Here is a 24,660-nt window from a genome sequence, read left to right as displayed (position 1 = left end):
AACAGTGATGAGAGTAGACGTGCCTGTCTTGTTCCTGATCTTAGAGGGAAAGCTGTCAGTTTTTCCCCATTGAGGATGATGTTAGTGTTGGGTCTTTCGTATATGGCTTTTATGATCTTGAGGTATGATCGTTCTGTCCCTACTTTCTTGAGGGTTTTTATCAAGAAACGATGCTATATTTTGTCAAATGCTTTCTCTGCATCTATTGAGAGGATCATATGGTTCTTGTCCTTTCTTTTATTGATGTGATGAATCACATTAATTGTTTCATGGATATTAAACCAGCCCTGCATCCCAGGTATAAATCCCACTTGGTCGTGGTGAATAATTTTTTTAATGTATTGTTGGATCCGGCTGGCTAATATCTTGTTGAGGATTTTTGCATCCATGTTCGTCAGGAAAATTGGTCTATAGTTCTCCTTTTTAGTGGGGTCTCTGGTTTTGGAATCAAGGTAATGCTGGTTTCATAGAAAGAGTTTGGAAGTTTTCCTTCCATTTCTATTTTTTGGAACAGCTTCAAGAGAATAGGTGTTAACTCTTCCTTAAATGTTTGGTAGAATTCCCCTGGAAAGTCATCTGGCCCTGGACTCTTGTTTTTTGGGAGATTTTTGATTACTAATTCAATTTCTTTACTGGTTATGGTGGAATAGTTTTAATAAATGAAAAAAAAGGTTTTAGAATTGCCTGAGATAATCTCAAATAAGCATTAAGAAGTATTATTGAGGTATTTGCTCATTAATACTTGGGCTGAAGAACAAAAGATTGTACATGTCTTAGTGGAAATTAGTGGAAAAAGAAGAATTGATGGACTTGAATGGTTGGAAGTGATGTTTTTTTTTTAATTTTTTTTTTCAACATTTATTTATTTTTGGGACAGAGAGAGACAGAGCATGAACGGGGGAGGGGCAGAGAGAGAGGGAGACACAGAATCAGAAACAGGCTCCAGGCTCTGAGCCATCAGCCCAGAGCCTGACGCGGGGCTCGAACTCACAGACCGCGAGATCGTGACCTGGCTGAAGTCGGACGCTTAACCAACTGCGCCACCCAGGCGCCCCGGAAGTGATGTTTTTATATGCTGTGCTTTACTTGCATTCTAGCAATTTTTCCTGATATAAAAATTAACTTCCCAAATACATACTAAATAAAGTCTGTGCCAGATAGTGTTATGGGTGTTAAAGCAGAATCAGTAAGTAAAAAGAATTTCTATTCTCAGGAAGCTTATGGACTAGTCAGTAAAATACACATCAATAATTAAAACTAATTAGAACTTCTTTTTAGGTAAGAATATCAGACCAGACTCCACTTAGAATTACTATGTTGTTTAAAATACACACACACACACACACACACACACACACACACACACACACGTGTCTGCACATGTGTGTGTGTGTGTGTGTGTGTGTGTGTGTGTGTGTGTATGTGTGTTTGAAGGCACTGGGGACTAACCTAGGCAACTAAGACCAATTTGGCAGAAACCAGAATTGCAGAAAGAAAACACATTGAGTTGAGCCCCATATTTACCCCCGCTTTTTTAAATCTTTGGACCATTTGCCAACTCTTGGCATGGGACAGAGACCAAACAGAAAAAGCAGTAGTCCAGAGCTTGTTTCAGAGTCTCTGAGTAGGGATGCTAAAATTTGAGCTACAAGGACAGTCAAGATTTGAGGGTCCTAAATCTCAGGGAAAAGACAATCCCAGGGTAGTGAGCTCCATGTTTGACTTAGCTTTTGCCCTCAAGGTTGTTTGTCATGTCCTAAGGTGTGTGGAGGCAGGCTTAGAGAAACTCAGCAGAAGCTGTGGCCAAGAGGGTAACAATTTCAGCCCCATTTTATTGAAAAAAACTCCTTCCCATTGAATAGTCTTTGCACCCTTGTCAAAATTCATTGACTATTCATGGTTTATTTACTTATTTCCTTGTCTGGTCTTTTTATTCTCTTTCATTGGTATATAGCTCTGCCTATGCCAGTACTACAGTATTTTCATCACTGTAGCTATGCAGTAAGTTTTGAAATCAGGAAGTGTGAGTCCTCTAGCTTTGTTCTTATTTTTATAAGATTGTTTTGACTACTCAGGGTCCCTTGAGATTTGTTATTGATTTTAGGAGGGTTTTTCTCTTTCTGCAAAAAAATTCTCACTGGGACATTGGTAGGGATTGCACTGAATCTGTAGATCACTTTGGGTAATAATAACATCGTAACAGTATTAAGTATTCCACCCCATGAATATGGGATGTCTTTACTTTCTTTCAGTAGAATTTTGTAGGTTTTATCATACAAGTCCTTTACCTCCTGGATTAAGTTGGTTCCTATTTGTTTTATCCTTTCTGGTGCTCCTGTAAATGGAATTATTTTCTAATTTCCCTTTTAGGTTCATAGTTAGTGTATAGAAATGTAGTTGATTTTTGTATGTTGACCTTTATCCTGCTATTTTGCTGAATTAATTTATTATATCTAACAGTTTGTATGTATGGAATTTTTAGGGCTTTCTACAGAGAAGATCATATCGTCTGCAGACAGTGATGATTTTACTTCTTCATTTCCAATATGGATGCCTTTTGTTTCTCTTTCTTGCCTGATTGCTCCGGCTAGAACTTCCAGAACTATGTTGAATAGAAGTGGCAAAAGTGGACATCCTTGGCTTGTTCTTCCTCAGCTTAGAAAAAAGCTTTCAGTCTTTCACCATTGAGTGTGATGTTTGCTGTGAGTTTTTCATATACAGCTTTTTATAGTGTGGAGATAATTTCTTTCTTTTTCTGTTTTTCAAGTGTTTTTATCATGAAAGTTTGTTGAGTTTTATTAGATGCTTTTTCTGTATCAACTGAGATGATCATGTGGGTTTTTTCCCCTTCATTCTGTTAATGTGGTTAGTATATCAAAAAAATTGATTTGTGTATGTTGTGAATCATCCTTGCATTCCAGGAATAAGTGCCACTTGGTCATTGTGTATAATCCTTTTAATGTGCTGCTGAATTTGGTTTGCTAGTATTTTGTTGAGGATTTTTGCATCAATATTGGTCTTGAGCATTGTTCTCTGATAGTGTCTTTATCTGGCTTTGGTATCAGAGTAATATTGGCCTCATAGAATGAGGTAGAAAGTGTTACTTCCTCTTCAATTTTTGGAGAAGTTTCAGGAGAATTAGGATTAGTTCTTTAACTGTTATGTAGAATCCACCAACGAAGCCATCAGGTCAAGGGCTTTTCTTTACTGGAAAGTTTTGGTTACTGATTCAGTCATCTTACTAGTTAAACATCTACTCAGATTTTTCTGTTCTTTGTAATTCAGTCTTGATAAGTTTTGTGTTTCTAGGCATTTGTCCATTTCATCTAGGTAATCCAGTTTGTTGGCAGACAGTTGTTCGTAGTATTCTGTTATTATCCTTTTCATTTCTGTAGAATCTATAGTAATTCGCAGTTCCATTTCTGATTTTAATAATTTGTGGCTTCTTTTTTCCTTAGTCTATCTAAAGGTTTGTCAATTTTTTGACCTTTTAGTGAACCAATTTTTTTATTACATTGATTTTTTTTGTCTGTTGTTTGTTCTCTTGTGTTTACCTCCGCTCTAATCTTTATTATTTACTTTCTTCTGCAAGCTTTGGGTTTAGTTTTTATTTTCCTACTTCCTTAAGTTTTAAAATTGGTTAGTTTGTTGATTTGAGGTCTTATTTAAAAAAATGTTTTTTAATATTTATTTTTGAGAGAGACTGAGACAGAGTGTGAGTGGGGGAGGGGCAGAGAAAGAGGGAGACACAGAATCAGAAGCAGGCTCCAGACTTTGAGCTGTCAGCACAGAGCCTGACGTGGGGCTCAAACCCACGAACCACAAGATCATGACCTGAGCTGAAGTTGGACGCTTAACCTACTGAGCCATCTAGGCACCTCTCTTATTTTTTATGTATAAGAGTTTATTGCTATAAATTTCCCCCTAAATTGCTTTCTCTGTATCCCATATATTTTGATATGTTGTGTTTTACTTTACCTTTGTCTCCAATTATTTTCTGATTTCCCTTGTGATTTTTTTCTTTGATCCATTGTTTGTTTAAGATAATTTATTTTGATCGCTTCTCGGCCTTTTGGCTAAGATCAAGTGAAGATAATTTATTTTGAGTGGCAAACCAACCATATATTCCTGGGACACATTCTATTCAGTTATGATGTATTATCCTTTGTAGCAAGTCAAATTCAACTTGGTAGAATTCTGTATACAATTTTTGCATCTATGTCTCTGTGGAGTATTGATCAGTTTGCTTTGTTGATAATGTCTTTCCTGGGATTTGGTATCTGTAATGTTACCCATAGAATGAGTTGGTAAGAATTCTTTCTTCTTCAGTTTTCTGGAAAAGTTTATGTGCAGTCAGTATTACTTCCCTTTTAAATAATTGGTAGAATTCCCAGTGAAGTCACCTGGTCTGATTCTCTTTGTGGGAAAAATTTTAATTACAAATCCAGTTTGTTTGTTTTTTTAATGGATACAGAGCTATTCAGATTATGTTTCTTTTGGAGTGAGGTTTGGTTGGTTGTCTTTCAAGGAATCTGTTCATTTTGTCTGAGTTGTAGAATTTATTGGCATAACGTTGTTCATAATATTCCCTTCTTTTAGATATCTGTAGAATCTGAAGTGTTGTCTCTGTTCTCATTCCTGACAATGCAACTTGTATATTCCTTTTTTCCTGATTAATCCAGCTAGAGGTTTATAAAAGTTATTTATCCTCTTTTTAAATAAAGTTTATTTAGTTATTTTATTATTTTATTATTTTTATTTTTTAAAAAAAATTTTAATTTTTTTTATTTATTTTTGAGACAGAGACAGAGCATGAGCAGGGGAGGGGCAGAGAGAGAGGGAAACACAGATCTGAAGCAGGCTCCAGGCTCTGAGCTGTCAGCACAGAGCCCAATGCAGGGCTTGAACTCACGAACCACGAGATCATCACCTGAGTCGAAGTCGGACACTTAACCTACTGAGCCATCCAGGTGCCCTGAAATCGTTATTTTTCTAATGATTATTCTAGGGATGACAATACATATCTTATCCCAATTGATTTAAGGTTTTTCAGACTTAATATGGTAAAATATAGCAACTTTGCTATATTGATGTGGGTCCTTTTCTTCACTCTTCCTTTGTGCTGCTTTTGCCATATATATTCAATTTATTTGTGTTATAAACCCAGTAGTACAGTGTTATCGTTATTACTTTGTTCATTGTTATTATTTTTTTTAATTAAAAGAGGGAAACAGATGAGAGCAGTTTTAGGCATGAGGGCTACAGACTCCCACTGTTCTTACCTGCAATTATTTGCCTTTGATTCATTTCCAGAACGCTGAAATTATTATTTTTGACAATTTTGTCCAGTTTTATATTTGTTTTTTAGAGAGAGGAATTGTCAATCTCTGCCCCACCACAGCTGGCAGTTTCCTCACATGCTTCCTTTTTGTATTTCTTTTCCCCTCGACTCTCTTTCACTAAGCAACAACAACAAAGGAGTACTTACCCTTTCTTCTCCTAGAATTGTGTGTCCCCGTGAATTGAAGAGTCAGTAGAGTAAGAACTAATGGACAGATAAAAATAGCTCAGTGCCCCATAGCTTCCTTTGAAATATTAGACAGGGTATAGACAAGTAGAAAAAGAAGTTCTCTTAATAAATTTATGAAGTGTTTATATGATGCTTCCTAGTGTCTACCTGGGTAGCCCAGGCACCTGGCATTTGCCACCTTCCCTTGGGCCACTGTGCATTTCCAACACTCTGAAACTTGTGGGGTGAGTGAATTCTCCGGATAAAGGTAGCTTTCCTTACTTGAATATACTGGCCCCCAAAGCTCAGGTTTCTTGTGATTCCTCTTCTTGTTCACTACATCCTGGGGCAGGGAATAGAGAAGCATACCCTACACACATGGTCCCCCTGCCCCTTGTCTGTTCAACTCTGAGGGTGGAATGGTGAAACCCTCTCCCCTTCTTTTTGGAGAGGTCTTCAGTCTCTCACACAGAAACATTACGGAGTGGAGTGCCTCTTCCTCCAGTCCTTCTTCCCTGTCTTCTCCTTCCACTTTCCTAGCATCCTCTCTTTGTGGTTCAAGTTAGGACTGAGGCAGAGAGGGTGGAATGGGAGAGGTCAGGAGAGCTGGGAGTTCTGCCAGTAGATAGAGTGCAGTTAAAATAATACATTCGGAATTCCTGATTGTCAAAGCAAAGCTTAGATGGTTTCATTTCCTCTTCTATAACTGGAATCTTAGGTCACAGGAATGACTTCCCAGAGTTAAAAAAATAAGAAAGGTGCAGGCAGCAGATAAGAGTTTTGTTCTGAATTGAATCTAGGTTGAAAGTCTAAATTTTTTTTTTTTCTGTTTTACATTGTCAGTTTGGATGGAAGCTAAGTTTCCATGCAGAAATCTTATTGTTTGTAAATATCACTGTTCCAGGGGTTAAAAATACTTGAACAAAGGGAAAAGGAATGGCAGATTTGTAGTCCCACTCAGTCTTCATGTGGATTCCATATACCACTCATTCTCTCCAGTGAAGCCATTCACACTGCCACAGCCTTGTCATTCTCTGCCCTCATGTCCAGAAAGCTTGTGGTGGCCCAGTGTGAAGTTCACATGTCTACAAAGAGCTCACATCTCTGAGCTCTTTGCAGGCCTGTGTCCTCTGCTGCACACAGTGGAGGTTAGGCGGGTGGCCTCATGGTCACAGCGGAGTGAAAGAATGGCTTCCTGTTTTCAGGGGATTCCTTTTAATGCCAAACATAGCAGCTGGGAAACACAGTTTTCCCAGAATCACAATGTACTTCTTACATTCTGTTTAAACATAATTTGATAGCAACTGTTAACATCTATTTCCAGAAATGTCAAGGCTGTAAATTTTTTTTTTTAATTAATTGCTTAATACCATTACCATACATTAGTTTGATCAGGGTTTTCGTGCATGGTAGGTGACACTACTCAATCATATGTACCCCCCCTTCCCCCACCCCAGCTGGCTGACAGCCCCCTCACGTGTACTTGTTATGACTTCATCAACAGAATGGGACCGTGGAAGTGCTAGAGGCCAGAGGGACCTGAGGACTTTGAACAGAGCCCTAGAGGCCTGTTGTTCTCCATAACTCAGGGTTCCATTTCTCTTCCCCTCATTCTTTCCCCATTTAACTCCCATCCATAATGGAAACCTGCTGGAAGTAGGAACATGGTTTGATTGCCAGTGCTCTTGGTTAGCTGTAATACAATTGTCTCAGGAGTTCATTTGCTTAGATAAAAGTTGAAGTACTTAATCTGAATGAGCAGCCAAAATTCCACTCTTAGAAGTTGGAGAACATTGGTCTTGAGATAACCCCTAGGAATTACGCAGACAGGAGGTTCTACTTCTCAGGTGAGGAAACTGCAAACCAGAGAAATGGCAGACTTGCCTGAGATCATTCACCTGGGCCTCCAAACACCCAGCCTCAGGCTGTTTCTGCTAACTATCCTGCCTCCCCAGCAGGGTCCCAGGCTCTTCACTAAAATTCTAGTAAATGGGCATTTTTATTATGAGGAAGGCTGAGAAATACAGGAGAAATCAGGTAAGTGACATTTTCAAAAGCTGCTTAATTATTTTGCTAAAAGCAGATTCATTAAATTATCTGGGTCAAATAATCTTTATACATCATCTCAGCAGTCCTTTACTGCCTTACATCATGAGAAAGTGTGTGTGTGTGTGTGTGTGTGTGTGTGTGTGTGTGTGTGTGTGTGTTCATTCACTTTGGATGAGATGCCAACATAACAATATGAAGTCTACAGAGGAGTTGAAATTTGACAGGTTAATTTTATTATATACATGATGCTCTGGCTTTTCACAAATGAGTTTAGCCCAAGGTCATTCAGGAAATTTAGGGTGACCTCTCTGTTTGTAGAAGCAGGTAATTTATAAAGATGCTCTGTTGCTGCCTCACAATACATAATTATGGAAAGGGTAATTAACCATTAGATACTGGAAGGAGGAGGAAAAGACAAACTATTTTCCTTTCCAAATAGGCTCTTTAGATCCAGGAGAGAGGAGGATGGTCTGGTTACCTACTGCTATATAACAGTCACCACCCCAAAAGTTAATAGCTTAAAATAATGATGACATTTATTTAGCTCATAAATCTACAGTTTGGATGGGGCTTAGTGGGGACGGCTCATCTCTGCTCCCTTCAACTTCATCTGAGGCTCCCGCTCTCGTTTCTGGTGGCTGATGGTTGCCGAGATTTTCCCTGGGTCAGGACTAGAAGCCCACATTGCAGCCTCTCCATGTGGACTGGGCTTCCTCACAGCCTCCTACCCTGTGTTCCAGGGTAAATGTCCCAAGAGAGAGATGGGCAGAAGTCCCCTCACTTTTTATGACCTAGTCTTGGGAGTCATGTAGCATCTCTTCTGTCACATTCTATCTGCCAAGGCAGTCACAAAGGCCTGCCCAGTTGTAAGGGGAAGGGAGATAGATTCTGCCCCTTGATGGGATGCAGTAAAGTTCTGGAAAAGATTTAGGGTCAGATATATTGCTATGGCCTTTTTTGAAAAATCCAATGTGCTGTTGTCTTTTATTTAAGTAGAGAACCTAATAATGTGACACTAACCTGGCAGAACCTTATATTTTTTAATGTTTTGTTTACTTAGAGAGAGAGAGAGGGAGGGAAAGAGGGAGACTGAGAATCCTAAGCAGGCTCCCGTGCTGTCAGCACAGAGACTGATGTGAGGCTTGAACCCATGAACCGTGAGATCATGACCTGAGCTGAAATCAAGAGTCGAATGCTTAACTGACTGAGCCACCCAGGTGCCCCTATAATGGTATTTTTAAAAACATTGCCTCACAGGTAAGAGGGAACCTGGGTAGAGTAGTGACAGTCTGGCAAAGAAGTCTACCTTATGAAAGCTGAATTGCATTTGTCTCTATAGTCATGTGTAGCAAATTACCTAGAGCCCTGAGAACTCAAGGACATGACTCTGCCTTCTCAGAGCTGGCCCAGGGTGTCTTGTAGCAGAGTCACTTGGATTGTATCTGGTCATGCTGTGGTTTAACCCCGGACTACATTCAGTTACAGCACTCTGAAACACTGGGGATAAAGAAAAAGCTTAAAAATGGAGAGAACTGGGGCACCTGGGTGGCTCAATTGGCTAGGTGACCGACTTCAGCTCAGGTCATGATCTCACAGTTGGTGGGTTCAAGCCCCGCATTGGGCTCTGTGCTGACAGCTCGGAACCTGGAACCTGCTTCCAATTCTGTGTCTCCCTCTCTCTCTGTCCCTCCCCCACTAGCTCTTTCTCTCTCTCTCTCTCTCAAAAATAAATAAACATTAAAAAAACAATTTTTTTTTAAATGGAGAGAACCTAGGCACCACCTAAATGTGTTTGTGGCCCTGAGATTGCTTTAGAAAAACAGATGCATTGAGGCGCCTGGGTGGTTCAGTCGGTTAAGTGTCCAACTCTTGATTTCGGCTCAGATCATGATCTTGTCACTGTTTGTAAGATCAAGCCCCGCATTGGGCTGGCTCTGCACTGTCAGCTTGGAGCCTGCTTAGGATTCTTTCTCTCTCTCTCTCTCTCTCTCTCTCTCTCTCTCTCTCACTCTCACTGCTTCTCCCCTGCTAGTGCTTTCTCTTTCTCTCAAAAATAAACATTTAAAAAAAAAGGATGCATTGAGGTAGAATTGACACATAATAAATTGCACATATTTAAGGTTTACAGTTTGAGTTTTGACATACCTATGCCTGTGAAACCGTCCCCACACATGGTAAGCATATCGATCTCCACAGAAGATTCCATATGCCTCTTTGTATCCCCTTCATCCTGCCTTTCCCTGCCTCCTCCACAATCCCCAGGCGACCACGATCTGCGGTCACTGTATAGTGTTTGCATTTTTTATAATTTTGTATAAATGGGATCATAGCGTGTACAATTTGGGGAGAGTTCTGGCTTCTTTCACTTGGCATTATCCTTAGCATAATGATTGTGAGATTTATTCAATACTGTGTGTATCAATAATTCACTTCCTTTTTTTGTTCTGAAGAGCAAGTCCGTTTCATGGACATATCACCATTTGTTTATCCATTCAGCTGTTGCCAGACATTGGATTGTTTCCAGCTATTGCTTATAAGTGAGGCTCTTGTGGACATTCGTGTGCAGGTCTTTGTGTAAACATCTGAAAGTGGGTTGGCTAGACCATGTGGTTGGTGTAGGTGTTACTTTTTTTTTAATGTTTATTTTTGAGAGACGGTGTGAGTGGGGGAGGGGCAGAGAGTGAGGGGGGACAGAGGATCTGTAACAGGCTCTGCACTGACAGCAGTGAGCCTGATGTGGGGCTCAAATTCCCAAACTGTGAGATCGTGACCTGAGTTGAAGTCGGACGTTCAACCAGCTGAGCCACCCAGAGGCCCGGTGTCATTTTTTAAGAAGCCACCAGACTGTCTTCCAAAGTGGCTGCACCATCAGTGCACAAGAGTTCCAGTTCCTGTACATCTTCACCGAGACTGTGTGGTCAGCCTCCAGCCGTTCTGATAACTGTGTGGTGATATCTCCTCATGGTTTTAATTTTCCTATTGCCTGGGAACCAGTGCTGTTGAGCATCTTTCTGTGTGCTTATTTGACATCCATGTGTCTTCTTCAGTGATGTGCCCAGGCACAGCTAGAATGGTCATTAAATACAAGGAAGGATATGATGCAGTCTAGAGCATGACCTTTGCCCTCAAGAAACTCAAAATTATTTCTGAGACATAATAGTATTTACAGGCCTTTAAAAAGTATGCCGTTTCCTGGGCATAATTGTAACCTTTTTTATGACTCAGATTTGTAATCATAAGCATTCATGACTGTTCTGTGTAGAATCCAGTTTTGAGTGGCCTTTATACTTCTGCTGCATCGTATCCCTCCTTAGGACCCTCAACCCTCTCTGTTTGGCTACATCCTAATTAGTGTTTTTTACCAAGACACCCACAAAAAGTGCCTGTAACCAACTTGCATGCAAAGCAAAACCAGAGAAATAAGTATGGGGTCAGGAGTAAAGTGCCACACACAGGGCCCCAGTGGAATTCAGGCTCATCACCTCCCCTGTGACAACACCGTCATTTTCTCCCACTGGTGGTATCTGGTTGTATCTGGTTCAGAGTGTAAAGCGTTTCACCATTTCCTTCACATTTACTGCACCAGTGGGAAGGTAAGTAAACCATTGAGTTAGGGTTACAAGAGGGTGGTTCCACAGGTGTGATACCTGTTTTTGGACATTTTGCCATTTTCCTTCTGCCAAAATGGTACCTTATAGGTGTAGAAACAAATCCCTGACAGATTTAGAAGAACCGTTCCTGCTGTAAGCAGTAAGGTAAGTTCATCTTAAGGTGGGCACACTATGTGGAGCAATTCTTTCCTGAGATCATTTCCTTCCCAAGCTGCTGCACTACAATAGCCACTTCACATCCAGGCTGCCTTGTACTTCAGTGTCCTGAGTCAGACCAGATATATGCCCTATGATTTCAGAAAGGGAAGTGCTGTGCCAAGGAAGGCCAGTAGTCTTTCTAGGCTCACATTCTGTCTGGGGGTGCATCAGAAGGTGCACCTGAACGTGAGTGCTCCCTGAAATGTGAGTGCTCGGTACTCACCGGGAGGATAACAGTATATCCAGATGGGCAACTTCCTAACTGGGGCTTGCCACAAATGCAGCAGTCTGAATCTTTGCTCTTCATGGAATTAATAGTATCCTGTAGTCTCTGTGTAGTAGTATCCTTTTTTGCATAAATCACATTTTTCAAATTTAAGGTGTTTGGATGAGTCTAGGTATACTTTGTATCTGTCCTTTATGCTTTATAAGTGCTGTCTTCTAGCAGCCCTCATGTTTAGAAGCTGAAGCTTTTTTTTTTTTCTGAGAGAGCAGGAAGGGGCAGAGGGAGAAGAGAGAGAATCTTAAGCAGGCTCCACACTCAGCTCAGAGCCTGATGTGAGCTCCATCCTGGAGCTCATGACCCGAGCCAAAATCAAGAGTTGGATGATCAACTGACTGAGCCACCCAGGTGCCCCTGAAGCATTTTTTTTTTTTTTTAAGACCTACCTCTATACTGAAGCTTTCCGATACTCTGGATATTTTTTCCCTTGAATTTCTCTGCTTTTCCTCAGAGTTTTCTTTTTTTCTTTCTCAGCCCCACTCAGTTTTCTTAAACAAGCATGTTATTCAGCAAACCTTCGTGGAGTGCCTGAAGAGGGTGCTAGCTTTTGAGTTCAGTGCTTGGCAAAGAACACTCCCGAGAGAGGGAAACAAAGTCATGTAAGTGCTATCTATTTGCAGTAGGCACAGGGGAGACGTGTGACAGAAGTCCATGTGGTTGTCACAGAGCCATCAGATCTTCCCTGGCCCAGATGGTAGGTGTCCTGAAGTCCCAGGGTGTGAACTAGAAGAGAGGGACTCGGAACCAGTGTGGCTGGCTTCTGGTACTCCGGGGATTTTCCTGGGGTGGGGACAGAGTCTCTTGCCTTATGCTTATTTGTGGTTTAGAAGGTGGAATCAGCACCATCTTGGGGGAGGTGGGAGAAGGGGACGGGATATGCCAAACTCTAGCAGAGGGAGCTGTTCTGTGTACCTCATAGACTCTGTCTTATTAAATCCTCATAATTGTGTATCTTTCCCATTTTGTATATGAGAGAATGGAGACTCTCTGAGGTAAATTATGCTCCCCCAGTCTTGTAGCTAGCTAGTAGTAGGAAGTGGCCCTGACATTCAAAGCCCAGGTCTGTGGGATTCTAAAACCCATGGTATCTCTGTCACACCACTCTCTCTTCAGTGATGATCTATAAGAGCTGTGGCTTTCAAATCAGTGTAAAGAATTTCTTAAGACTTAAAATGGAGGAGCAGTCAGGCTTGCAAGGTAAAGAGCTTCCGTTCTGTCACCAGAAGGTTCTGAAGAGCCTTTTCTCAGAGAAGGCATTTGAACAGGGTTTTGGTGTGAGCCATGGCTTCTTACATTGGGCAGCCTTCACTACCCAGATTGCCCTGCATCTGTCTGTTTCAGAGCCTGAGTACAAAATTGGTAGCACTTGTCCTAAGGATAGACTAAAGGAGGCCATCCCAAAGATACTGTGGAATGCCTCATTTTCTTCCTCTCAAACACAAGTATTCTCAGGGAAGCCGTTGGGAAGGTTAGGATGAGGAGATGAAGCTTCTCTCCTCCTTTGCCAAGCAAGCCCTTCCCCAGAGCACACACCATGGTAAATGTTGCTTGAGGATTTCTGTGCGTGTCTCCTTTAGTTCAAATTGCATTTTGATGAGTAATAACCTCTGCCAAAGCTAAACTAAATCTAGAAAAGGCAGGACTGATTCCTAAGCTGCTCATAAGACTGCTCATAATATGCCCAGGACAAGTAGGACCTAGTCAGCGGCTCTTGCCTACCGTCCCTTCCTAGTGGCAGTTTTCCTGAATTTTCAAAAAGCAGGTATCTTGGTTCCTGTGTGTTCCTCCACAAAAAGTCTCCCTTTGAAGGAGTTTATGGGAAATGTGGGGATATTACTCCCATCTCTTAGGATGACATTTGCTAACTTATTCTGAATTGTTCCCCCAAAATTGGTTCATTTGACTGAAATAATTTATATAGCCCAAAATATTATTATACTAGATTTTGTTTTTGTGAAGCTTCGATACAGTTGGAGCTGTATCCTAGAAATGTGCTTGCTACTTTGAGCAACATCATTGTGGTTAAATGTAGCTGTCTCACCCACAGAATCATGGCAGTTTCCCTCCCTTGACTTTGGAACAGCGATACAGAGAATGATGGATCAGCTTCCTTTCTAGTTACCATAGTTGCTTGTTTATCCTGGTGGTGAAGGGAATAGGTTGATACCCTGCCTTCCATGTTCAACTACTTGTTTTTAAGAAATTTTTTTAAGTAGGGCTGTAAAAGTTCCCATAAAACCTACTTTGAATCATATTTAAGCAATGTGACTTCCCAGTGAACGCTCTAGGATAAGTTAGTTGCTTATGAGATCTACTTGGTGTATAGAGTTTATTGAGCATGAACTACTTCAGACCATCCGCCAGTTTTTTTTTTGGGGGGGGGGGGTTGAGTTTGTTTTTGGTTTGTTTGTTTTGTTTTGTTTTTGTTGTTGTTTTTACTGTGGTAAAACAGACAAAACCTAAAATTTTCCTGTTCCAGCCATTTTTAAGTCCACAGTTCAGGGGCATTAAGTATATTCACAGTGTTATGCAACCATCACCACTGTGTGGGGTTCCAGAACTTTTCCTCACCCCCAAATGGAAACCCCCATATCCATTAGCAGTCACTCCCTATTCCCACGCCCTGACAGCCACTAATCTGCTTTCTCTGAATCTCAGTAAGTTGGATGTTGAGTATAAATGGAGTCCTACAATATGCGGCCTTTGTGTCTAGCTTTCACCTAGCAGAATGTTTCAAGATTTATCCGTGTTGTAACGTGTCAGTACTTCACTTTAAAAAAAATTTTTTTATCTTTATTTTTGAGGAGAGAGGAGAGAGAGACAGAGACAGAGAGACAGAGTGCAGGTGGGGGAGGAACAGAGAGAGAGGGAGACACAGAATCGGAAGCAGGCTCCAGGCTCCGAGCTGTCAGCACAGAGCCCAAAGCGGAGCTCAAACTCACAGACTGTGAGATCATGACCTGAACTGAAGTTGGACACTTAACCGACTGAGCCACCCAGGTGTCCCAGTACTTCATTTTTTTATGACTCAAAAATTTCCGTTGTATGGATATACCACATTGTGTTTATTTTTCTGTTGGTAGACTTTTGTTGGTTGGTTGTTTCCACATTTTGGCTATTGTGAATAATGCTGCTGTGAACATTCCTGGGCAGGTATTAATTTCCACGCCTGTTTTCACTTTCATATGGATACCTAGAGTGGAACTGCCAGGTTATCTGAGAATTATATGTGTAACTTATTGAGGAACTACCACAGCAGCTATATCATTTTCCATTCCCGTCAGCAGTGTACAATTCTCATTTCTTTACATCCTCGCCAGCACTTGTTATTCAATTTTTTTTTAATTTATTTATTTTGAGAGAGACAGAGACAGTGCGACTGGGGGAGGGAGAAAGAACCCAAAGCAGGCTCTGCGCTGCCAGTACAGAGGCCAACACGGGCCTGGACCCATGAAACTGTGAGATCATGACCTAAGCTGAAACCAAGAGTTGGACGCCCAGCCAACTGAGCCACCCAGATGCCCCTGTTATTCCGTTTTGTAAAATGACATGTGTTCTATTGGCTGTGAAGTGGTAGCTCTTAGTAGTTTTGATTTGCATTTCCCTGCTGCCTAATGGAGTTGAGTGTCTTCTTATGTGTTGTTGGCCATTCATCTGTCTTCTTTGGGTAAATGTTCAGATCCTTTGCTCGATTTTGCATTTGGGCAGTTGGGTTATTTATCTTTTAGTTGAGTTGTTGAGTTGTAGGTTGGTTTGTTTTTTTGTGTGTGGAAATTTTCAAATACCCACTACAGTAATGAGAGTGGTAAAGTGACCCTGTGCACATGCCCCCTGGGCACAAGTCATTGCACATGGTCCTTGCACTCTCCACCCCCACCTGGAGGTTTCCAGAACAACTCCCAGTCATTTAATGCCCTCTCACATTTAGTTTAAACTTCCTGATTGAATCATGGTTTTTTTTCATTGATTTGTTAGAAATAAGATCCAGATAAGGTTCACACGTTGCATTTGGATAACATACCTCTTTTAAGTCCATTTTAATTGTAAAATTCACCCCCGTTTTTTTTCCTTTCAGTTTGTCCTCTTGAGGGAAGTGGATCATGTATTCTATAGAGTTCTACATTTTAGGTTTTGCTGACTACATCCCTGTGCTGCTCTCCCTAGTATAAGCTGGAAAATAGAACTACAGGTTAGACCTGATTCCGGTTCCAGGTTTTGGCAGAAACACCTCAGTTGTGGAGTTGTGTCCTGCCCTTTCAGATAGAGCAGAGCAGGACTGGCTCTGTGTTTCTGAGATGGTCCTGGCCACTCATCATCACTGTTGCCAAATGGTACCATTCCATTTCTGTCAGTCACTCCTGCTTCTTTAGAATTCCTCTTCACAAACTCTTTCATCAGCTGTTTAATTGCTTTGACATCCAGTTTGGTCGGGGAAGTTCCATCCGGTGCTTGATCCTCTCCCTTGGTTTCCCAGCCCTCAAGACTGTGAGTGGTTTCCAAGCTGGGCTGGGTGTGCTTCTGTGAGCATCATCATGAACTCCCGGATTTCACCTTTTAAATGTTCCCATCCACTGCACTTCCACCGCTGTCAGTCTTTAGATCAGTGGTCCTGACTCAGGTGATCTGGGGACCTTTAACGAAAATAACGTCCAGACAACTGGGTCAGCCTCTCTGGGGTAGAGCTGAACATGTGGCCTCGGAAAGGCCTTGCACGTGATTCTGATGCACAGTGAAGATCAAAGGTCCTTATTAGAAGCCCCTCCCTGACAAGTGGCACGAGCTGCAGGGCCCTGTCTTCAGGGTTGCTGGTTCCTTCCTTCCTCCCTCTTTACCACGTAGTCCCAACACTGGACTCCATGGTGAGCAAGCCTCATGGATATATGCTGCCCTCCTTCCCTCCCCTCCCCTCCCTTCCCCTCTCCTTCTGACCTGGAGCAGAGAGAGCTTAGCTAAACTTCAAAAAGGAGAAAGCACTAAGGTCCCCAGGACACCTCCCTTAGATCTGCAGCCAGAGTGGGCCTGCCAGTTCACGCCGTGGCAGCCCTGGGCACCAAGCAGGCTTTTGCTGGTTACATCCAGGGTCTTCTGGGGCCCTCCGTGTTTAACACTACCAGCAATGGTAAATACTGTCTCTTGATGTTTTTTCCCTCTATTTTATTTATTTGTTTGTTTGTTTAAGTTTTTATTTTTAAGTAATCTCTACACCCAGTGTGGGGCTTGAACTCACGACCCTGAGATCAAGAGCCTCATGCTATTTAGACCTCACATCCCCCTACCATACCACATATTTAAAGGTACCCTCTCCTGCCTGCCTCTCTCAGGTTTCCACGCACCCTCCAGAACTTGACCTATGGCCTGGGGCTGAGGCACCTTGGGCAGGGTTGGTTTTGTTTGTAATTCACTTGTATCTCCTGAAGGCTGGGCTGTGACCCCCAGCAGGTAGCATTCCCAGCATCTTCAGTCGCAGGAAGGACCTGGCCTCTCTGTCTGTGTTTGGCTGTGATCCCACTCTTCCACAGTTGAGACGGGCATAAGGAAATTGGTGTGAGCAGAGAGATGAATCATGGTATTTGGCTTTTTGCCCTGTGCCCATAAAAGTGGCATTTCCTTAAATAGATCAGAACCTTAATAACTACTTAAAGAACATGTGGAATTTGGGGGTGTATTTTATGGCCCTTAATTAAGCTTCAGACCAATTAAAACATTTTAAGATGTTTTATGACACTTTTTAATTTTTTTCTGTGGAGATTTTGTGTAATTTTTTCGCTCTCTTACTCCACCCCTCAACTCTCAGTGCATACAAACACACACCAAAGTGGGGCTACCTGAAGGCCACAGACAAAGGACAGCATCATATCTAAGTCACAGGAGCAGGAGAGGGCTTCTGGCCCAGGTCAAGAATTGAATGAGTGGGAAGCACCCAGCCAATCCTACGGAGGGGCGTGAGGGTGTTAGGTGTCTGGTCTGAATTTTTATGATAGTGAAAAGGACAACAGATGGGCCTGTGAAGCAGGCCACGTCCATCTGCCCCATCAGATCTCTTAGTGGACATTTCCTGGATGGGAGGACGTGCGCCTGTGGGAGAAAATGCGACAAAGTGCCTCATTTGAGTCTGTGCTGAATGCTTTCTTGAACTTTTGTTCTGGCACGTATCATAAGCCTCTCATTTTTGTCCGCCTAACCCAAACATAGACTTCTCTAGAAAAGTAGAAAAGTCCTGAATTGACCTGAAAACTGAATGCAAAATCTGAATTCATTAAGTAGAAACTTGCATTATAGGGGCACCTGAGTGGCTCAGTTGGTTGAGTGTCTGACTTCGTTCGGCTCAGGTCATGATCTCACAGTTCGTGGGTTGGGGTCCTGCGTCAGGCTCTTTGCTGACCGCTCAGAGCCTGGAGCCTGCTTCAGATTCTGTGTCTCCCTCTCTCTCCCTTTTTCTGCTTGTGCTCTCTCTCTTTGTCTCTCAAAAATGAATAAACATAGGGGGCGCCTGGGTGGCTCAGTCGGTTAAGCGTCTGACTTGGCTCAGGTCATGGTATCACAGTTCGTGGGTTTGAGCCTATGTCAGGCTCTGTGCTGAGCCTGGAACCTGCTTCAGAGTCTGTGTCTCCCTCTTTCTCTGCCACTCCCCTGCTCGTGTTGTCTCACTCTCAAAAATAAATAATAAACATTAAAAAAAATGAATTAAAAATGAATAAACATTAAAAAAAATTTTGTTAAAGAAACTTGCATTATAATTACTACTGTATGTCTCTATTTTTGTAATTACTACTTCTGTGTCTCTGTTTTAAAAACAAAATTGGGGGCACCTGGGTGGCTTAGTCAGTTGAGAGTCCAGCTCTTGATTTTGGCTCAGGTCTTGATCCCAGGATCGTGGGATCAAGTCCCTGCTTAAGATTCTCTCTCTCTCCTTCTGCCTCTCTCCTCCACTTGTGCTCTCTCTGTCTCTAAAATAAAAAATTAAAAATTTTTTAAAAAGAAAAAGAAAACTGTTTCCTTCTTGGAGAGCTTATTAGTGTCAGTACCTGTGAATAGTGAACAGTAAGAAGAGCACTGGTGTGTGTATTCCCTGAAAACATCGTGCTTTGGGCTTTAAGAATAGTTCACTTTATAGGTATTGGCTGGCCTGCTGAAGAAGCCATCCATGTAGGAGTCAGGGCACATCCAGGGGGGAAGGCCCTTGATCCTACCACAGCCCCTGTGGTAATCTGTAAGGTGTAAATGGCCCTTCTGTCCAGGGAGAAGTGCACTTAGGTTTTACAGTCAAGGACTTCCCTTATGCACTGAAAATGCCACTTTTTGAAAATAGAAGGTCCATTCCTAGACATCCTTTGTGAAATAAACATGCCAAAAAGTATATCTGTGAAAGTCCTAAGGCTATTACAGATAACTTTGTGACGAGGTGGCTTCTTAAGCCTAAATTAATAGCCTCAAAATTAAGAGCTCCAGAGAGGAAGCCAGCAGAACTTTCCTGTCTTCCCATCTGGATTTTCTAGCACCCTTTTCAGCCTCAGAGAACCAGCTTCATTGTTTATAGACTTTTCCATGTTCAATCTGCATTATTTCACAGTAGATTGATATCCCAGCCCTGAACATCAAAAACGAACAAGCAGAAGGGCGCCTGGCTCAGTCAGTTAAGCATCTGACTTCAGCTCAGCTCATGATCTCAGTTTGTGAGTTTGAGCCCTGCGTCAGGCTCTGTGCTGACAACTCTGGAGCATGGAACCTGCTTTAGATGGTGTGTCTCCCTCTCTCTCTGCCCCTCCCCTGCTCATGCTCTCTGTCTCTCTCTCTCAAAAATAAATAAACGTTAAAAAAAAATTTTTGTTTTTAAATGAATAAGCAGTGAGATTGGGAGCAGAGGGTGCAGGCCCAGCACAGCCATGGTGGCATGGGGTGATGGCAGCCTTGCCTGAGGCCTGCCTTCTCAGATTTTAGGCTTTTCTCCATTTCCTTTGAAGCACTGGCCTCATTTTCCCCCAGGGTCTCTCTGGAGGGGGTAGGAGATAGAAGGATGGGGACAGGGCATTTGAAGGTCTCACTTGGGTTTCCTGCATGTTGGCCTCAGTGTCCCTGCTGGGTACAGCGCCCAGCCTGGCTCGCCTTCAGCTGGCGGGGACAGTGACACCTGCCAGCCTGCCTGGGTTTGGACTTTGTTTTGATTTGGAAGTTTGATAGTCAGGTACTTCAAAGTTAACTCCCCCTGCCCTGAAACTCAAGAAGCCATTGTTTCCTCATTGTTTAAATATCTTTGGCATGTTTTGTAAATGAAGTCGCTGCTCTGCCTGGAGGTTCCAGGTTTGAGGTTGGGTTTGTGTTGAGGAAGCTGGGGAAGGCTGGGGTTCCCACAGCTGGGGAGCTGGAGCGCAGCAGTTTCCTCTGGAGGTGCTGGGAAGCCAGGCACGTAGGCAGCTCTGCCAGACGCCTGACTTTCAGGAGCTGGAAGAGGGGGCTGTGGCGGCAGGAAGTAGAGATTTGTTTTCCTCCAGAAATGAATGTGACCTCTGGGGGCAAGGGTTGGGAGTCCTTAGCAGCCACATGTTGCTGTTGGCCTCCCACAGGCCTTGGACAGTCATTAAGAAGCTTCTCGCCCTGCTGTCCACACAGTGATACTCCGTGCCCTCGGGTCTTTGATCAGGGCACTTGTCATGAGATCTAGTCTGATTTCTGGAGTGTGGATGGGCTTTGGACAGGCCTGAGTTTGAGTAACCACGTAGATCAGCTCTGGGACCTGGGCCTCCTTGTGCCCCAGCCTCCTTATCTAAAACTGCTCCCGGGTGATAGAATTAAACTGACACTCAATCCTCCCTGCTACCAGCCCAGCACCTTGGACAGGTCATTTCCCTTCCCTACTTCCAGTTTCCTCCCAGATGGTGCTGGCGCCCCTTGGCTGGCTGCTTCCTGAGATTCATGTGAGATGAAAGCGGCACGTTTGCTGTGGCGGCTCAGCAGTAACTGTCAGACACCACTGGTTGCACGGCGCCCTTAAAGGAGGTGGTGACTGGTATTGTCCCCTGGAGGGGGGCGGGGAGGGGCTGTCGGGAACCGGACAGGCATGCTTATTTGGACTGTGTCTTCGTGGCCAGGAAGTGTGGGGACTGCAGCACCGAGGCAGGGAAGACCTGCCAGGCCCCAGTCACTGGGGGAGGGTTGGCGGGTGCACTCTTTGAGGCCAAGTCAGATGGCCCTGAAAGCTTACTGCGACCTTCCCTGTGACTCTTGGCAGGTTTGTATCCTTTTGTGCTTTAATCTGGTAATTTCTTTCACCACAGTTTAGGAACAATGATTTCAGGCCAGATCAGCGTGACTGGCTGCCCCAAATAATCAGGTTACAGAGGGGAAATGACCTCTGGAATAATTGCCCACAGAGCTGCTGCCTTCTTGACGGCTTGTGTTTGAGTAGAAGCCGCCCCCCCCCCCCCCCCCCGCCCCCAGAGGGCAGCATTCTGGGTGTCTGCATTCGAGGGCCAGAATTCACTTGGATGATGAAAGCTTATGAAAAGTTCAGCTCCGTGCTCTTCCACACTGCTTGCTGCTTTTGTAAGGAAACTGCCTGAGAGCTGCTGAGTCTGGACTAAGACTGTCTTCCCTGAAGGGCCAGTTGCCAGGCCTGGTCCTGTCCTCCCCACCTGCCCCTCATCCATTCCCCTACTTGGTGTGAGAACCTAACAGTCTGTAAACCAGGGTCAGGGATGGCAAAGTTTGTAAAACTCTGTACGTGTACACATGGTATTCATATTGTTGTGTGATCACTTGTCCCAGGAAGGAGTAGGAACCTGTACCCAGGAATGGGTGGTTTGCCTTCAATAATAAAATGTGGGCTTTCCCAGCCCCCCCCAGAACTAACCCTTGATGCAGTTGAAGTCTGCATGAAAGAACAGTGTGACCTTAAATAAGAGGTGTTTGGGAAGTGCTCTCTTTTTCAGTTTGTGGCATTTATATAAAGTGTGTGAATTTCCAAAATTTAATTGTGGAGTTTTACTTTCAAAAGGATTCTTGGGGCGCCTGAGTGGCTCAGTCGGGTGAGCGTCCAAGTTCGGCTCAGGTCATGATCTCACAGCTCGTGGGTTCGAGCCCCGCATCGGGCTCTGTGCTGACAGCTCGGAGCCTGGAGCCTGCTTTGGATTCTGTGTCTTCCTCTCTGCCCCTAACCCACTGGTATTCTGTCTCTGTCTCTCTCAAAAATAAATAAACAAAAAAAAAATTTTTTTTTAAAAGGATTCTTATGGGGTGCCTGGGTAGCTCAGAAGGTTAAGGGTCAGACTCTTGATTTTGCTCAGGTCATGATCTCATGGCTAAGTCCCAAGTCGGGCTCTGGGCTGAGTGTGGAGCCTGCTTAAGATTCATATTCTCTCTCTCTCTTTTTTTCTCTGTCTCTCTCCTCCCCTCCCTCCCTCCTTCCCTCTCTCTCTCCCTCTCCCTCCCGCTCCTTCCCTCTCTCCCTCTCCCCCTCTCCTTGCCCCTCTGCCCCTCCCCTTGCCCCTCTGCCCCTCCCCCACTCGAGTGAGCATGCTCTTCTCTCTCTCTCTCTCTCAAAAAAAAAAATTTTTTTTTCGCAAGTAAGGTAAAGGCTACACATTAGCCAAATTGTGTTACCATATAGTCAGCTATTCTGAATATGTTACTTTTATGGTTGCAAATAATTATACTATAAATATGGAATGAGAAAGTCGAGGTGATCTGGGAGAAGCGCTGTGGGGACGCACACAGCCCCAGCGTGAATCAGCTCCCAATGTCTCCTAATGCAAGATGGCAGCTGTTGATGTCTTCAGAACACAGGGGTTTTTATGTACTATAAATCTGTGCCTGGGCCCTAATAGGGGAGGTCAGGCTGAATCATAACTTCTCAGCGTAGAACTCTGCTCCCCAGGGCCCCACGATGCTGCAGAACTGCCAGAACAGCGCCCTGGGCCCACTGTTCTTCACGTGAAGAGGAGGTGGCTCAAACGTTTGCCACCAAGGTGGCAGCAATCTGTAGGTGGTGGATAGGATGGAGTGGGGAATTGCTACAGGCCAGTCACTGACACCTGCTGGTCTTGGGACATGGTCTTGGACATGGCCCCTAGCACTCTGTGCTTTCTCCAGAAGCTCCCCCTGCCTGGCATTTGGAGGCCACGTGGCATCTGAGGCCTCCTTCCTCCTCCTCACCGTCCTCCTCAGAAGATCACAACGTGTGTTACTTACCTGTTTTTCTTCTTTTCCTTCAGAATATTGACATTACAAACTTCAGCAGCAGTTGGAATGACGGGCTGGCCTTCTGTGCTCTCCTGCATACGTACCTTCCGGCCCACATTCCATATCAAGAGCTGAACAGCCAAGATAAGGTAGGCCGGCTGTGGAATGGCCAGCTCCTGGAGTCCTTACCGCATAGGAGAGGCAGAGCCTTCCATTGGCAGGACCCAAGTCACATTGCTGGCTCACAGTGGCCTCACCCCAGCTCAGTTTTGTTCTGGGATTGAGTTATTTGTGCTGAGCCAGCCAGTCCCTGACCAGCCTTTCTAGGACATTTGGTGGGTTCAGAATTCCCCAAGTGACAACATTCCCTGTGGGAGCTGTCAGCCTTCCTGGGTGATGATATTTAGAATTGAGGGTTTTACCAAGAACTGGCCGTGGAGAACTGCTCAAGGCATGAGCAGTCTGGGCAGGGCTCTCACCACACCAGGCCAGCCTCCCGCCAGCCCTGTGCAGTCCGGGTGTCCCACTCAGGGAGGTGCTTGGAGACAGGTTGGGGAGAACCCTCGTCCAGATGGGCACTAGGAGAGGTCCCAGGCCCGAGCCTTCCTCTGGTCCCCTCCTGCCCTCAGATAAGCCTTGAAGATTTTCCCCTGGGGAGGAAGCTCATTTGACAGGTGTCTCTGATCAGCTTTTGGGGTCCAGGTCCAGGCAGCTCAGGGCTGATGTGTCAGAAGCTTCCCTTTTCCACAGCGAGGAAAGAAGGGGCTTGTGGAGATTGCTCTACAGCTGGTCACCAGAGGAGTGGGTGGGCCCTGCGGAGGGGTGGTCGGGGTAGGTGGGGGCTTCAGGAGCTCCAGTGTAGGTTTGTTCTGGCACCAAGTGGAGGTGGCTGTCCATCTTCCCCGGCAGCACAGGTAGTGCAGGTTGCCTTCCTCCTGGCCTCGCTTGTCCACTCCAGTCACACAGTTTCTTTTACAGCGAAGGAACTTCACCCTGGCCTTCCAGGCAGCTGAGAGCGTCGGCATCAAATCCACACTGGTGAGTCACTGGCAGGCCCCTTCTTTTGTTGGGAAGAGCTTCCTTCTCATTAAGAGAGTTCCTGGGTGGCTACTGGGCGAGACAGGAGTCCACACAGGCCCTGGCCGGCTGAGTGAGCATCCTGCCAGAGGGGCCCCGGCAGGGGTTTCACCTCAGTCCTGTGGGCGCTTTGTGCGTCCTGAGGAAGCACCTGAGGTGGGTGGAGTCATCTTGACCACAGCCCCAGCGACTTTGACTTCCTTAGAGTCACCTTTTTCAGGTGAATCTCATGACAATAACATGTCATTGTCAGAGATGCATTCCTGTGGGTTTGTCTGCCTTTTGTCATGCTAGGGGGAGAGGAGGCGAGCGCAATTTGAGGAAGGAGACTTTAGAGGTGGAGCAGGTATGCCATGCTTCACAAGTGATGTGGCAAATGCCACTCACAGTGTGAGAAATTAGTTGTAGAGAACCCACATTTCAGGGTCATTAGGCCTCTGCTCAGTGCCCGCAGTAGCTCAAACCACACATGCTTCTGTCAGAGCTCCCACCTTGTCACCATGTCTGACTTTCTGAAGAAAATACTGCGTCCAGATGCAAAGCCAGTCCTTCCACACCTAGAGACACTTTCATTATATATATAAACTCTACTGAGGTGTTTGTCCAGGGCGCCCAGCTTGAGATTTCCACAGAGTAAAGAGCCCTGTGGGACTGGGTCAGGGACTCAAGGGCACCCCTTACCCTCATTTGTAACAGTTGGATGGTTTTAAAGAAGTGTTTACATTCATATTTACCCCACAGGAGTGTTCGTGTAAAGT

The 24,660-nt window shown here is 44.3% G+C and overlaps 1 protein-coding gene across 3 annotated transcripts in view; it reads left to right on the top strand.

Moving 5' to 3' along the window:
- The window catches only part of SPECC1L (sperm antigen with calponin homology and coiled-coil domains 1 like), a 139,348-nt gene that overhangs the window by 111,150 nt on the left and 3,538 nt on the right, over positions 1-24,660 (top strand). For all 3 annotated transcript variants that reach the window (XM_027044117.2, XM_053206216.1, XM_053206217.1), the window contains 2 exons: positions 22,858-22,974; positions 23,804-23,863. In XM_027044117.2, the coding sequence (XP_026899918.1) occupies positions 22,858-22,974; positions 23,804-23,863 (177 nt within the window). The remainder of the gene's footprint in view (positions 1-22,857; positions 22,975-23,803; positions 23,864-24,660) is intronic.

The sequence above is a fragment of the Acinonyx jubatus genome, chromosome D3 (genome assembly GCF_027475565.1).
Source record: "Acinonyx jubatus isolate Ajub_Pintada_27869175 chromosome D3, VMU_Ajub_asm_v1.0, whole genome shotgun sequence".
In the NCBI taxonomy this organism is placed as follows: domain Eukaryota; kingdom Metazoa; phylum Chordata; class Mammalia; order Carnivora; family Felidae; genus Acinonyx; species Acinonyx jubatus.
Note: the sequence above shows the minus strand (reverse complement) of the source record. Positions and strands in the feature narration are given on the sequence as shown.